The sequence below is a fragment of the Sphaeramia orbicularis genome, chromosome 6 (genome assembly GCF_902148855.1).
Source record: "Sphaeramia orbicularis chromosome 6, fSphaOr1.1, whole genome shotgun sequence".
NCBI classification, from domain to species: Eukaryota; Metazoa; Chordata; class Actinopteri; order Kurtiformes; family Apogonidae; genus Sphaeramia; species Sphaeramia orbicularis.
The window spans coordinates 37,562,995-37,579,106 of NC_043962.1; the positions used below are offsets into that span (position 1 = coordinate 37,562,995).

At 36.4% G+C, this 16,112-nt stretch overlaps 1 protein-coding gene across 1 annotated transcript in view; it reads right to left on the reverse strand.

Moving 5' to 3' along the window:
• The window catches only part of spg11 (SPG11 vesicle trafficking associated, spatacsin), a 64,089-nt gene that overhangs the window by 19,469 nt on the left and 28,508 nt on the right, over positions 1-16,112 (reverse strand). The window contains exons 18-27 of the mRNA XM_030136802.1: positions 15,103-15,248; positions 14,257-14,421; positions 14,018-14,084; positions 12,512-12,674; positions 10,683-10,891; positions 9,171-9,279; positions 8,050-8,209; positions 7,559-7,834; positions 5,292-5,492; positions 2,322-2,429 (exon numbers count right to left, since the gene is read on the reverse strand). Coding sequence (XP_029992662.1) covers positions 2,322-2,429; positions 5,292-5,492; positions 7,559-7,834; positions 8,050-8,209; positions 9,171-9,279; positions 10,683-10,891; positions 12,512-12,674; positions 14,018-14,084; positions 14,257-14,421; positions 15,103-15,248 — 1,604 coding nt within the window. The remainder of the gene's footprint in view (positions 1-2,321; positions 2,430-5,291; positions 5,493-7,558; positions 7,835-8,049; positions 8,210-9,170; positions 9,280-10,682; positions 10,892-12,511; positions 12,675-14,017; positions 14,085-14,256; positions 14,422-15,102; positions 15,249-16,112) is intronic.

Below are 16,112 nucleotides of genomic sequence, written 5' to 3' on the forward strand. Positions count from 1 at the left end.
AAAGACGTACCAAGTAAGGATAGATATTTGATTAAAATCCTCTTGGTAGGGTCTAAAAAAGCCATCATGTGAAAATGGTATAAAGAGGAACACCCTGCCCTAAATGATTGGAGAGACACTGTGGAAGAAACTAACAACATGGAGAGACTTACTTATATCATAAGACTACAGCAAGCAACATGTGAAGATTGACAGAAAATATGGACAATATAAAGGAAGACAACTGACACTATGTTCTAAATGTTGGTGTTGTAAAATCTCAAAAATGAAACAATAAAAAATAAGTTTAAAAAAATTGACCTGCCATACAAATATTTGTAACTGTGATTGCTTTGTTTGACCACTGCCATTTTGCAAAAAGGTTTAGAATTATTTCCATTCCACTGTATAAAAGCTGAAATGTCGAATTCTCATCACTATTTATTTTTTCTATTGAGATTTCACTGCTCCTCTTTTAGTGACACTTTATTGTGCCTTCTTCTTCAGCTATAGATCACATCTGAGTGCTAACTGTTTATCTCAAAGTGCTTAAACGTCCATTATGTAGTATCAAGTGACATGTAGCAGTAAAGAGTCCCCCTCCCCTAAAATGAACACAAAAATATGAATAACTCAGTGCAATTATTTCTAGAGTAATTAATTGTCAACCAGAACTTCATGAAAGTGATAGTTCTAGTTGTTTGTGATGCCCAGCCACATAAAATCTTGGTTACAATTGTCACAAAACAAAGAAAAGTGTTTTTGAAAGTGTTAATACTAACATTATCTTATGGACACATAAAAACCAAATTAATGTTCAAGTTAAACTCATATTTAATGTACACTGGCCAGCCAAAAAAACATAAAATCACTATCTGGATTTAACTCCCATTGGATATTTACTGCAGCTAACGCTTTAAAACCTGATGTGTTGTCGCTGACACACTCTCTGCATATGCAGTTTAGATGGCTGTAACTCTGTCACTGTTTGTGCAATTGGAAAAATTGCAACGGTTTCCGAAACCTGAGACGTTGCACTTTATAGGTTTTACTGGGTCATTACAGAAATTTCACTCATGCCTGTACTAGAAACTGGAGAAGAAGCCGTTTTAACAGCCTTTTACACAATAATTGGTAGATTTTGAAAGATCTGGGAATAAAGCTTTGCAAAAATGGGCCAACGGACTCACTCACAGTATATTTTCTAACCTTTTTATAGTCAAAATAAGAAACTAGAAAAGCACTCGGAGAGCACAGAGCTCCGACAAGCCAGACCCCCCCCAACACCACCAAAATGTAATCATTTGTTCCTTGTGTCAGTATCAACATTTCCTGAAAATTTCATCCGAATCCATCCATAACTTTTTGAGTTATCTTGCTAACAGCCAAACAAACAAACAAAAAACAAACTAGAAAAGCACTCGGAGAGCACAGACCTCCGCCAAGGCAGATCAGTGCCGCCCCCCCCCCCCCCCCCTCCAATGTTTGTTTGTCTGTCTGTCTGTCCATGTGCAAGATAACGCAAAAAGTCATGGATGGATTTGGATGAAAAATTCAGGAAATGTTGATACTGGCACAAGAAATAAATGATTAAATTTTGGTGGTGATGGGGGGGGGGCGCACGGGGGCCCACTGATCTGCCTTGGTGGAGATCTGTGCTCTCTTTTCTAGAAAAGCACTCAGAGAGCACAGACTTTTATAACTTTTTGAGTTACCTTGCACACAGAAAAACAGACAAACCAATGCCGGCAAAAACATAACCTCCTTGGCAGAGGTAACAAACAGACAGACAGACAAACCCCGATGAAAACATAACCTCCGCTGTTACACTTGGCAGAGGTAAAAAAAAAAAAAAAAAAAAAAATCCAGTTGGACCATGTTAGGCTCAGGGTTTAAAGGGTTAATAATATGTTTCAGTTGCAACAGGTTCTTTAACCCTCTACCTGTAGCTTCTCATTTCTTAAACAACCATCAGTTTGATGGAGAGCGTAAAGATCAGACTGTGTTTCAGTGAAAAACACTCATGTGGTCTGAGTCCAGATTGACCCCAATCCAGAGTGATGGACACATCAGGGTGAGATGAGACGTGGATGAGGTGATCATCCATCATGCTTAGTGCCTACAGTACAAGCAGTAGGGGCAGTGTTCTGATCCGGTGCTGATTCAGTTGGTCAGATTTAGGTTCAGCGACGTTATGCATCCAAAAAAGTGATAGAAAGAAATGTTGTGGAAATGTTTTTGAGACAATGTAACAGCAAAGGTTTAATAAGACTAATATTAAATATGAGACTGTGGGACTTTTTTGGGCTGTCTCTCTTAAAATGTCGACAAGAGGGACTTACAGCAATGAGTGTCCTCTGGAAGTCCAACAACTTCGCTTTAGCCTCAGAGAAGTTCCTGTAGTCACAGCATAACTCAAACATCCTCAGCACCAAAACCAGAGGACAGTCCTGAGAGGAAAGGATACAGATGAATTATGAAGTCCCATTTTCAGTCACAGGTGTCAAACATGTGGACCGTGGACCAAAACTGGCCCGACAAAGGGCCTGATTTACTAAAGGTTTGTGTGTGTAAAAACGTGCGCAAACTTGACTGCGTGTGCAAAAACACATTGAAGCTTATCTACTAACAGGGCGCACTGAGGTTTGCGCCTCTCAAATGGGCAAAATAGCTCGCGCAACCCATTTAGCGTGTTTGCCCTGATGAACATGCAATATGGGCGTTTCTCCCATAACACGCAAAATTATTGGGAGGAGTAAATGCAAATATTTATTTAGCGCATTCAATGTGATTTACCACACCTGAAACTGATTGCAGTGGCTGATTTTGCATCTATATTTAGCGCATCTGAAAGGCAGGTTTTAACTGGCACAGCTTTGCGCAAAACTGGCTGCAGTAGTTGTGGCGAGGAGGCGCATAGGCCCAATGCAGAGAACCAATCTGTTCTGATCACAACAACATTTTTGGAATGACGGAAGAAAAAAAATAATTTGAGACATATGACCCCCCCACTACATGGGCCTGCCCCCCACGCCCAGTTCCTCCTGTGGCACATCACATTAGGCCAGGACCCGATTCCTGAGAGACGTCTCTCTCTCTCTCTCTCTCTCTGTCTCTCTCTCGAAATACCTATTCACCCCTCTGTGTGGAAAAAGAGCAACTTCATATTTATGAGTGCTGGGATATCCCACAGCATTTTTTACAGCGTACTGTCTCCATGACGACAACCAGTAGCACACGCAAAAGCCTCATTTAATTAAGGTGGTCTCCAAGACTTTGCGCCTGTTGTCATTTGCACAGGCAATCTTAGTTGATCACCCCTGACATGCAAATCAATAGTACGCGCATATTTTAGCGTGAGCAAGCACATTTGCACCTGTTATTTGCGATCTTAGTAAATCAGGTCCAAAGGGTCCAGTCTGTCCCGTAGGATGAATCTGTGAAATGCAAAAATTACACTGAAGAAATTATCAATCAATGTTTTTTTTATTTTAATTCAGGTCCCACATTCAGACCAAATCGATCTCAGGTAGGTCAGACCAGTAAAATACTCTCATAATAACTTAGAAATAATGAATAAAACAAAACTAATTTTCTCTTTGTTTTAGTGTAAAAAAAAGTAAAATTACATGAAAATATTTACATTTACAAACTATCCTTTTACAAAAAAATATGAGTAATCTGAAATGTCTTAAGAGAAATAAGTGCAATTTTACAAATTTTCACCCGTTTAAACTGGTTTTCAACCCTTAGCACTGAGACACTATTAGGTTTTAATCTGTGGTCTTTTTTTTAAACTGTGTATTGTGTCCTATTGTTGTATGCATATTTATGGTACTAGACTGTTTCTATCTTATAATTTAATCATGCTTTTAGATGTAAAGCACTTTGGTCTTCTTCATGTTGTTGTAGAGTGCTATATAAATAAACTTTGACTAATTGATTGAATTTTCTGCCTGTTACTAAATGTTTTGTGTATTTGTAATTCAAGGTGTAATGCACATGTGTAAATGATAAACTGAGGCAGAATATTGTTCAAATTGCAACCCTAACCCTTAAGACATTTCAGATTGTTCATGTTATTCAGACTTTTAAGGAAACTTTGTAGATATAAACATTTTCATAATATAATTTTACTTTTTTGACTGTTATCATTTTACTGGTCCGGCCCACTTAAGATCATATTAGATTGCATGTGGCCCCTGAACTAAAATGAGTTTGACACCTCTGTTCACAATGTTGGTTTTCAGGAACACACAAATCCACTATTTTTACAATCTAAAACTTTAAAACTCATTTATTTACGGGGAAATTTTAATTTAACGATTCATTAAGTACGCACTACGTTAAAAAGTTTTTGTATTATCATGTGTGGAGTAAAATTATGGAACAAATTGTGTGTGGAGATAAAACAAATATCAAACATAATTCAGTTTAAAAAAAGATATAAAAAATTGATTCTTAAAAGGTAAAATATTTAATAATGACAATGAGGCCTGTTTGTTTATGGATGATGTTGTACTGATAAATCTGCTGTAATTATCGAAGAAAATGGTTGGATTGTAGAGTCTGCTTGCATGACTGTACTGCCATGAACATTTTGTTGTGAATAATTCAGTTACTGCATTATGGATTTGTTGTGGTTCGATGCTAAAATTAGGAAAATAGCATTGTTTGATTCTTGTATTAAGTTAATGATAAAGGTGTAAAAGCACTGAGGGGTAGGATTAAATAAGTTTATACTTCTTCCTACTCCTTTTTGACCATGCAATATTCAGACTTGTATGTGCTTGAAGATAGATTCTGTCCATTTAAATGTTATTCCGTTTTTGTCTTAATTTGCTTTGTTTTGTTTTATTTTGTTTCTTTGCATGTTTGAAATAAATAAATCAAATCAAATGGTTCAGAACAACGGCATTGTGTATGGAATTTAATCTGCAAACAGAGGCTCATCATCACAACATTATTTGACTGTATGACTGTTTGAAGCCAATCACAAACACACTGGGAAGAACCAGCCAAACACCAGAACGACCCAGATATCAATTCTGGATTTAAATACCCACTTAATGCCTAATAATTCCCTAGAAGCCCTGTCAGGTGGAAACTAGGACACGCTTTTGAAAAGATCTAATATATTCAAAGAAGGAAAATCTGTCACAGTGTATTAAAAGTAGTATTAAAAAGTAGCATTAATCCAATTTGATGACACTTTGATCCAGCATTAGACCCAAAAACTAGGACCTGCAACAAAACCCTGAAGAACAACACTTTAATGAACTAATATTTTTTATGTTGCCTTTCGGTTTTACCCTCTGAAAGAGCTCAAAGCTTCGCAGTAACGGTCTGATGTGGCCCCGGCTCAGGAGGGTCCTCCAGATGATTGACAGGTCATGTAAGGTCCAGTCGTGGTGCTGGGGGGCTTCGTCCAAGTGAGTGGTGGCCTCCTCGACTGTGGCGTCATCGACGGAGGTCAGTACCCACACACAGAGGCATGACAGCAGCTCCACCCCCTGTCAGTCATATATACATTTACATTTACATCCTTCTATTTCCAAACACCCTGAAGCATTAACTGCATCTATCATGTTAAAAACCAACGAGGAGCTGCACATTTGTATTTTTATCCATATGATGAACTGATTATTTGTCAGTGTTTTGGTACCCTGGGGTAATTCTGTCTCATTAAAAGTTGGTCTTGAATGATTTGTATCCTTACTAAATAAACTCAGGAAAAAGTTTATTTAATCAGTGTTTTGGCTCGATGCTGACTCATTGTTCACTGTTGTTCTGCCACATCCAACCGGGGGATATTTATTGAGTCAGGTTTAAATGCAGTAGCTTTAAAAAGTTTTTTTTTTTTTTTTTTAACATTGCTTTCCAATAATTTGGATATTTGGATAACCAGTTAAATATTCTTTTTGTCCTCTGGGCTTTTTCCACAGTTTCATCAAATATTAATTATCTCATTTAGGTTTTTGTGACATGAACAGATGTCAAATCCTACTCTGAGGCACAAAACTTGTGACTGAGTGTGTTTTGTTATTATATGTGTCTATGTGTGATTGAAGTAACATGTACCATTGTTGTCCAAAACAAATGTCCCATATGGGACAATAACGTTTTTCCTGTTCCTGAAAATTAAGGTAATTGCTCCATCGTCTCAGGTAAAAGTTGGAATGTTCTGACAAATGTTGTCGGTCAAGTTTATTGTTTTACATGGATAAACAATTAAGGGGTTTCATTCATTTGGGAATGACGTGGCAACAGATGGCAGAGATGAAATGATGAAAATTAGCAGGATTTTTTTCCTGCAGTGGACTTAAATGTTATTTCAGAGTTTTAGGCCTAAAAAGGATCAACAACACGACAAAGAGTTTGACTCTAACTGAGAATCTTAAAGATCATGAGTATATCTGACCTGCGACTGACCACTGTATTGAACACAGAACTTTAAGCTCATGCAGCCGGAGCCTAGGAGGCTGGAGAGTCAGCCTGTGACCGAAGGGTCGCCGGTTCAATTCCCTGAACTGGCAGAAAGTTGTTGGTGGATGTGTCCTTGAGCAAGGCACTTAACCTCTAATTTGTTCCCTGGGCGCTTGATATGTCAAGCCCACTGCTCCTAGTGTGTGGTGTGTTCCTGCATGTTCTAGTGATGGGTTAAATGCAGAAGGTCCATTTCAGTGTGTGGTGCTTGTCTAAGGTTCAAGGTCACTTTATTTGTACCCGTGGGTAGATTTGTTTTGCAGTCGAGGTGATTGCTTTGGTATTACAGCAAGACATACATTGAACATGTTAGACAGGTAGACAGAACTAGGATAAATAACTAAAATAAGTAAATAAAGTGCAATGTCACTATTTCTTATTGAGCTCAGTGACGGCGACAGGAACAAAGCTGTTTTTATAACGCTGTGTCCTGCACATGTGATCTATACACTGACAAATAAAGAATCTTTAAATCGTGGAAATTTATTCATTTTGCGTTCAATCAAGTAACAATGAATCCTACTATATAGTACACATTCTGTGTCCCATCCATGTTGCAGCACAGGAGGGCGTTTGTATGGATTTTCCTCAGGCTTCACAGGCCCGATCGCTGCCAAACTCGCCAAATGAATAGAAACATTACCTGACTATCTACTAGGCACAATTTGATGTCCGTATTCAAATGTTGTGGGGTATGCTGGGGGATTTTAGCCTCTCTCCACTTTGAATTCTTCATCCCTGCCGCCATACTCCATTTTCAGAAGTGGTTTCATTCATGAAATTTCTACTGCTAGCAGACGATGCTACAATGTGAAGGCTGCATTTACAATAATGTATAGGCATTTTTCACACACAATGGCACCACGGGTACAATGCCGCTAGTTATATCAAACTATAATTATTACTATTACCATTATTAAAACAGAGAATGCCACACCTACTTTTTACTTTGTGTCACCTAAAAGCAGATGGATGACTACTAAAAAATATTAAATGCTGTTATTATAAGCTTTTAATAGAGTAGAGCAAAAAAAACAACTGTTCACAACACTGTAGTAAAACTTGCATCACTGTGGGGGTTTAATCAGTTTACCTGGTGACAGGCAGCCAGCACAGCCAGTGTCGGGCAGTGTTGCACCAATGCCTCCTGCAGGAGATACCTGGGGGGTACCACCTCCTCCTGACTACGCAGAAGGACCTGGAACAGCTCCCTGGGGTGCGCCGAGTTGCCAGGGGCTTCTTCATTAGTCAGAGACCCTATCTGCTCCTCAGGACCTGTGCTCCTCTGGCTGTACACCTGTATGTCCTGAAAGGCCAGGCTCAGGTGGGCCTGGAGGGCGGGGCCAAACTGAGTGGCTAATGACCTCACCTGAAAAACCAAATATGTTCAAAGGAAGAAGATGGACATGAAACACAGAAATTCAGAAACAAAATGACACAGCACTATGATTTTGGATACTTCATACACTATTGGCTGATTATATTCTATAAGTTATATGTTGATATAATGATGGGGTATTTTAAAAAGCATTTATTGGTAATTTAAAAAAAAACAAACAAAAAAAAAAACGTGCTGGTTTGCACCTGCTGTGGTGGGAAGTTGTGCAGTTGGACAAACAACAGGAAATGAATGAACTGTCCATCACTGGCGCAGTGGGTGGGGTAAACAGAACTGAGTGTCAGATTGTGGATCTGACAGAACTGAACAGGCAACGCCCACTCCAGAGCCGCCTCGTAGGATGACCTAACACACACATAGCACAAGAAAACATGTAAACCATATTAATAGAATAGTATAGTGCTTTACATTTGGGTTTTTTTTTGTTTTTTTTTCCTTCAATTTCTTTACTAAACTGTTCATACATAATTTAAGAAAGAACACAAAATCACAGACAAGAACTTACAACAAGAATGTTCAAGGATCAATAACACCGTAAAGCTATTAAAATAAAATAACACAGAAAAAACATACACAAAAAATAAAAAAGACATATAGAACAACACAAAACATGACATATGTATTACAAGCTGCTAGTGAAGCGGTATTGGGTTGTTAACACAAAATTGGAAGAAAAAATTAAAAGTTAAAAAAAAAAAAAATTCAATTGGAGTTTTCAGGGAAGTCCAGCTTCCGAACATATTTGAACATATTCAAAAAAAAGGGTCCCATATTTTAGAAAATTGACATTGTGAGCCCTCCAACAAGTGTCTGATTTTTTCCAAAGTGGTAAAATAAAGTCCATCCCAGACCCAATGAGAGTGAGACGGTGGAGTGGCTGATTTCCATTTTAGAAGAATCAATCGCCGTGCCAACAAACTGACAAAGGCTATAAAAGATCTGTTTCCTGAAGACAATGATAAAACATTTGAAGTTGCACCAAACAGAGCAATAGTAGAGCTTGGCACTTGGCGCTTTACATTTGTAAGTAAAATAACAGTAGAGCTGTTTCCACAACTGTCCTCCTATTTCTATCAGAATAGTTGATGAATCAATAACAAAAAAATCAACTCATGGTGTTTTGCTGTTCTGTAAAGACAGAAAAAGGCTAAAAAAAAAAAAAAAAAAAAAAAACTACCTCTGGTTTGTAGCTTAGAGCTTCTAATCTCCTCTGAGGAATATTTCATGTGAATTTGGAGTGGAACATTACTTGAGGAAAGAGGAGGCACAACGTGAGGAGGCCAACGCAGTAGGTGCTGACATTTACCTGCTGACTCCTTTCTGCTCCAGGCCGTCTGCTACTGCGGCTTCCATCAAACCAATCAGCTCCTCTGCAGCTCCAGGCTCTGCTTCCACTAGCTTCACACCTTTAGACACTTCGACACAAGAAAGCAGAGACAATGAGAGGATGACTGAGTACATGTGTGACTTAATCAAATGAAAATCAACTTATTAACAGACTTTACATTATCTGAAATTAACCCATAAAGACCCAGCGCTACTTTTGTGGTAGTTCCCAAATGATTTTTTTCTCTGTTTTTAACTTTTCTGAAGTGATTTATCACCGTTTATTCTAATAATATGCTCAGTATTTTGCATTCTTAAGTAAAAATAAGGTGCTTCTCTACAATGAATTCACTAATCATGATTGATGTCCATAAAAGCTCAAATTAAAATTGAAGGGTATTATATAAAAAACAGAAAAAATGGAGGAAATACATGACTTTTTCAGTAAAATACACAACCGGTCAAAAGTTTTAGAACACCCCAATTTTTCCAGTTTTGTACTGAAATTCAAGCAGTTCAAGTCCAATGAACAGCTTGAATTTCAATACAAACTAAAAAGAAACTGGACTTACTGACACCTTGACTTTCTTGGCAATTTCTCTGTAGGACAGACCTACATTTTTCAGTGTTATGATGCTCTGTCTCTCTTCTGTCGTTAATTGCCTTTTCCTCTTTTCCACGTTTATAGTAACACACTACTTTCTGCAGTACAATACTGTTCAAATAATGCTCCCAACGGTATGGTACCAAAGTGTGTTCCAACACTACTTTTATGCAGACACAGGGGGTTGGAAGGAATTCACAAATGTTGGGACACCTGTAGGAACTGATGGCACCAACTTTCGAGGCTTGATCAACCTCCATTGCTGCAGAACTGCTTTAAGTTGTTAACCCACTTCTTGTTCGCCTTTTTGTATAATTCTGAAATGTACATTATTTTTCAGTTTTGTTTAACCTTACCTTTTTTTTTTTTTTTTTACCTCTGGCACTTCATCGCTTACCTTTGTACCATTTCAAGCTGTTCATTGGACTTGAACTGCTTGAATTTCAATACAAAACTGGAAAAATTGGGGTGTTCTAAAACTTTTGACCGGTAGCGTATATCATTAACTGAACATAAAAACAAGTGTGTCCATCCACTGTTATTGATCCAACTCCATAGGTTTTACTGGTGAATCAATGCTGTAGAAGATGACGGTGTTTCCATGTTAACTACAGAGCTTCTGAACATCCAAATGGGTCACATCTGATGACCATGAAAAGATGAATTACTGTATTTTACACCAATTATTTACATGTATTGATAGAATTAGTGGATCAACTGTTATTTAACTTTTTATATCAGAAAACGATTTTGGTCGCCAGCGGGTGTTTGGGTCTTTATGGGTTAAACAATGTCAATGTAATGCTCTTTAGAGAAACATTTGTGTGCGCATGTGTGTGTGTGTGTGTGTGTGTGTGATGCAGTTTGAGCTGTGTATGCTGTGTATACCCAGTGTGTGCAGGTGTTGTGCTGGGCTGCTGTCAGTGTTCTGTTGGTTCCAGTGCTGCAGAATGATGTTCATGGCTCTGATGTCGACTCTCAACTTGAGGCTGCAAATCCCGAGCAGCTCACAGAAACAGACAGATGCTGACCCCACAGATGGAACATTAAACAACTGCAGGGCCAACCTGTACACCTGCTGCCAGACCTGCTGCAGCCTGAAACACACACCCAGGGGGATTTATTAGTAACAGATGTGATTAAGCGACAAAACTTCAGCACATGAGTTTTTGAGTAGATAATAGAAAAGTCGGTAACACTTTATAATAAGTACACACTATGAAGCATTAGTTATGGATTAAAAAATACTGAATTCATCATTTATAAAGCATATTTCTGACATGAATACTCATTAATATATGGTTTATAAGCACAGATATATATGTTTTGCTCATCATTAATAAGCTCATCTACATTGTGCTTAATGATTGTATTTTCATACTTCATAAATTATGGATTCAGCGTTTAAACATTTAGTATTGCATCACTTACAAACCAATTATGATGTGCATTTATGCTTGTACGTACACAGTTCTTAATATGGGAATTCATTATTTCAGGTAGTTATAAAGCACTTACTACTCATTAATTAAGTCTATGGTGTGAGCTCATCTAAAGTGTGCACTATTTATGTGCTCTAAAGCATTTACAAATGAGATTTTCTGATTCTGAATCCATAATTCATAAAATATGAAAATACAATCATTAAGCACATTGTAGATGATCTTATTAATGATGAGTAAAACATTTATAACTGTGCTTATAAACCATATATTAATGAGTATTCATGTCAGAAATATGAATGAATGAATGAATGAATGAAATCTTTATTTCGAACATGTAGACAATAAAATAAAAACAAAAATCAACCAGCAAAATATAAGTACTGGTACATAAATGATTGATAAGCAAACAAACCACAAAAGTAAATACACTAATAATAATAATAATAATAATAATAATAATAATAATAATAATAATAATATAAAGAAAACAAAGGAAATTGAATTATACATGCTTGAAAAGGAGTAGGAAGAAGTAAAAACGTATGTTCTTCTACCCCGTTACTATTCCTTATGATCACTATATAGTGATTATTATTTTGCATGAATATCAATATAATAATAATAATAATAATAATAATAATAATAATAATAATAATAATGATGACAATAATAATAGTAACAACAACAATAACAATAATAATAATAGTAGTATAATAATATCATTCATCCTTTTTCCTATATACACTAATATAATAATACCCATTTACAACTTATCCTTCCAGATATTAATAAAAACTTTAAAACAAAAACAAAACAAACAAAAACACCTATACATATATAATATAAAACATATAATATTCTATATTGTCCTCTATCGTAACATAGTAATAATACATTCATATATCCATATTTAAACTAGATATTATCAGCACATATATGGCACAGCCCCACTATGAAAAACACCCGGATTCCCCCCTCAGGCCCTTTCCTCTTTGTATTTTGTAAAAATCATTTGTTTGTATTTGTTTTTAAACTGTTTGATGTTTGGACATTGTTTCACCTTTAATACAGCTGTAATATACTTTATAAATGATGAATTCAGTATTTGTTACTGCTTAACTAATGCTTCATAGTGTGTACTTGTTATAAAGTGTTACCGAAAAGTCTAAATTACTTGGCCATACAAGAAAATAAAATGAGGTCAACAATGACTGTTCTCTTCCCTGACTCACCATAATCTGAGATTGAAAAAGAGACAGGAGTTGTACTCACAGCAGCCTGACGTCACTACAGCTGCTCATCTGCTGGACGAGAAAGGTCGCATAGGCGAAAGACGGTCGACCATGACGGAGGTAATACAAAAAGTCCAGATTCTCCACTAGTGCGAACCTGTTGACCAGATGAGGGCTGGAGAAATGAGGGAGCTCTGATGTTTCTGTGGAGGAAGAAATATTCAAACACACTGTGGATCAGAACCAAAAAACTTGGCTGGGTTTTTTGTTGAAGATCAGAAAGACCAAAGCTCTGGTTTTACTGCAGCCTGCGGCCAAATATATTTGAGGTATTTTATCTGTTCAGTCTGTGCTGAGGAGAAATGAAGCTTGTGAAGACAGGGATTTGTGAGGGATTGTGTAGAAGCATTAGAGCTTCCAGGGTTTGTACAGGTCCTAGTGGTCTTAGAAAGGTCCTATTAGAAGCATTCTAAGACCATTATGAACAAAACTTTAAACCGATTTCATGTCTGTTCAAAGGATATGAAGGCAAACTGTGTGTGAATACAGAACAGCAGCAGGCGTTAACTATGTTTTTCTTCTTTTTTTTTTTTTTTTTTTAACAGTTGCTTTATGTATTTGTGACTTCCTATTTGACTCTAATGCCTTTATACCTTACGTTTCTAATTGAATTTTTCTTGAGTCTTGATAGTGTTCTCAAACCAGATCATTTAACCATTTAATATTAAAAAAACATTTTAAAATTAGGCCAAACTACCCACAACGGAAGAATGGATTGACATCGTACAGGACATTTACATTCTGGAGAAGTTTACATTTTGTTTTAAGGGTCAAAGGGAATCTTTTTTCACTATTCGGTCAAAATGGACAAACTATGTTAAATTAAATAAATATATAAATAAATAAAATTAAACAAAAAAAACACAGAATGAAAAAAAAAAAATAGGCCAAACTTATTTACTTACTTATTTTCTTTATTTATATTTCTCCTCTTTTTTGCATGTGTGTGCTTCATGGACACATCCACAATTATTTATACATGTAGTTAAATGTATGTGCGTGTAAGTAAATGTAAATATGTTTGTTTATAATCTTTATTATACTATTCATGTTATTGTTCTGCAAAATTAGGATGGCCATGAAAAGCATTGATTTTTTTCACAAATTACCCCTCTGTTTTGTATTGCACTGGAAAGTCTATATTCATATGACGATATTCATGCAACAAAGATTCACAAATTATCTTTTTTTTTCTTTCTTTCTTTCTTTCTTTCTGTGAGCAATATTGACACCTTTTTTTCTTTCTTCAAAAAAAAAAAGAGAACAGTGTACTTTGTATCAGTGATGTCCTGTGTAAAATGTGAGACTAATTTTGAATATAAATTTGAATAAAAAAAAATAAAATAAAAAATTAGGCCAAACTTATGACAACGCTTCACAAAAATGAAAAACTAACTTTATCATTCAATAAAAAAAGACATGTCTAAGTTGTACATGTGAGATTGTAAAACATATTTAAAAACCCAGAGCTGTTTTTAGATCTTACCAGTGGAGTTGAGGGTGTTTGCAGTCTGCCAGCCGAACAGTTTGGACGGATCCAGAGGATGAAGTGACTAAAAAACACACACACTTAGAGCTGTCAGTTTATCTCTTGGAGCAACACGACTGACTCCTTATGGATCCTTCTCAGCAAAACCACGAAGTTTAGAATTTCATTAAAACTTGCCCAACTGTGGAACAGCACATTAATTGGCTCCTGGAGTTTCAGCGTTTTAACGGACTGACCTGCAAGAGGTGGTAGACCGAGACATCAGAAGGAAGGCTGTTTCCTCGAGGGCCTGCAGGGAACAGGGCTGCCTTTAATTTAGGGTGAGGGGCCAGAGCCATCTTCAGAAGCTGAGGGTCTAATGATCTCTCTGACCGGCTTGATTTTTCACTCTGAACCAGGACCTGCCCACAGAATGCAGGATGTTACATCATTAGGGAGTTTGTAATGAGAACAAATGGTTATTTTCAAATACTTTTATTGAGTTACTAAATCATGTAACCTCACTAATATCACTGGTCTACAATTTTTTAGAAATGATTTGCTTCAGACATTAAATGTGCTAAATGTTACGTATTTTAATAAGATTAATTGGAAAATAAATGACAAAAGTGCCGGTTTGCTGATGTTTTCAAGGTATATGATAAAGTGTTATTACACATATATATTGGTTTATGTACATTTATATAATAGTTTTATAAATCTTCTACTAAACAGAACCTGTAAAGTGAATGTATTCTAATGTGCAGACAGTGTTTTGAAGTAGATCTTGTAGCTCTGAGACAAATATTCCTTTTGAGTCAAACCCATTCTCTCGTTAATTCTTGAATTTCACATTTTGACCCAAAGCTGTATCTTGGAAAGTTCAGCCAACCAGCATTTTTGACATGATTTTTTTTTTATCAGTGACTCTCATGTCGTAAAATTTCATTACTTTTATTCTGGAAGCATTTTCCTTGTAGACCAGTGTATTTAACAAATGCACCATAAAAAATGTAAACCCATGGCACTGTTTCACCTGACAGCAGATATGGACACTGGCTGGGTTTTTTCATTAAACCCAGTGGGATTGGAGGTTTGTTTACCTGGTCGATTCCCCCAGGAGCAAACATGATAGCAGCCAACACCAGCAGACTGTGACCCTCCAACAGCAGACTGCTAAGAGACGCCTGACTGCCAGGTAACAACACCTGAGCGCTGGTTAGACCGGCCTGGAAGATCAGCCCAGGATCTGGTACAGCACCAAGACAAGACAGACAGTGAGCCCCCTGTGAAAGGCTGAGTCATAATAATGTCAGAGCTGATAGTTAGTCCTTAAAGACCTATTACTATTTTTATGTCAGCTTTTAAATTAATTTTTCTCTACATATAACCTCCTCTAAGTGCATTTTCACTATATCTAATTTACTGATTATGTCGAAGTTCATAAAACCTCACAGTAAAGTAAAAGGTTATCATATCAAAACTGAAGAAAAAGTGTCTATTTTCATATTGGGATGCAAGTGCATTTCAAACAAGGTACAATGAGATGCATATGTATATGCTATAAGTTCCCGAAAGGGGAAATGGAAGATGAGTGAATAAATAAATACACACATAATATATGCATCAAACCAAATAAAACAAGACAAAACAAAGTAACAAGAGAGAAAAAAAAAAAACACAGAAGATGTCATATGTTCTTTAGGTTTTTGTTTTTTTTTGGTCCTATTTATGATGACTTATTTTTAATATAATGGTCAATGAATGGTTGCCATGTTGAATAAAATATGATTACTTTGTCCTGTATTCCATTTAAATCCAGGTTAAAGACCCACTTGTTCTCAGCTGCATTTCAATAGAGTTTTTATTCATCAGTTCAGATCTGCACTGTTTCTTTTAAGCTTAAAGTTTTTATCTGTTTTATCTGTTTATCTGTTTTTGGTTTTTTGTTCTTTTTTTTTTTTTTGTTTGTTTGTTTGGGTTTTTTTTCCTCATGCCTATACTTTTTATTGCTTCCCTGCTGTAATGCGTTGAATGTTTTCTGTAAAGCACTTAGAATTGTCTTGTACATGAAATGTGCTATATAAATACACCTTCCTTGCCTTGCCTTTAG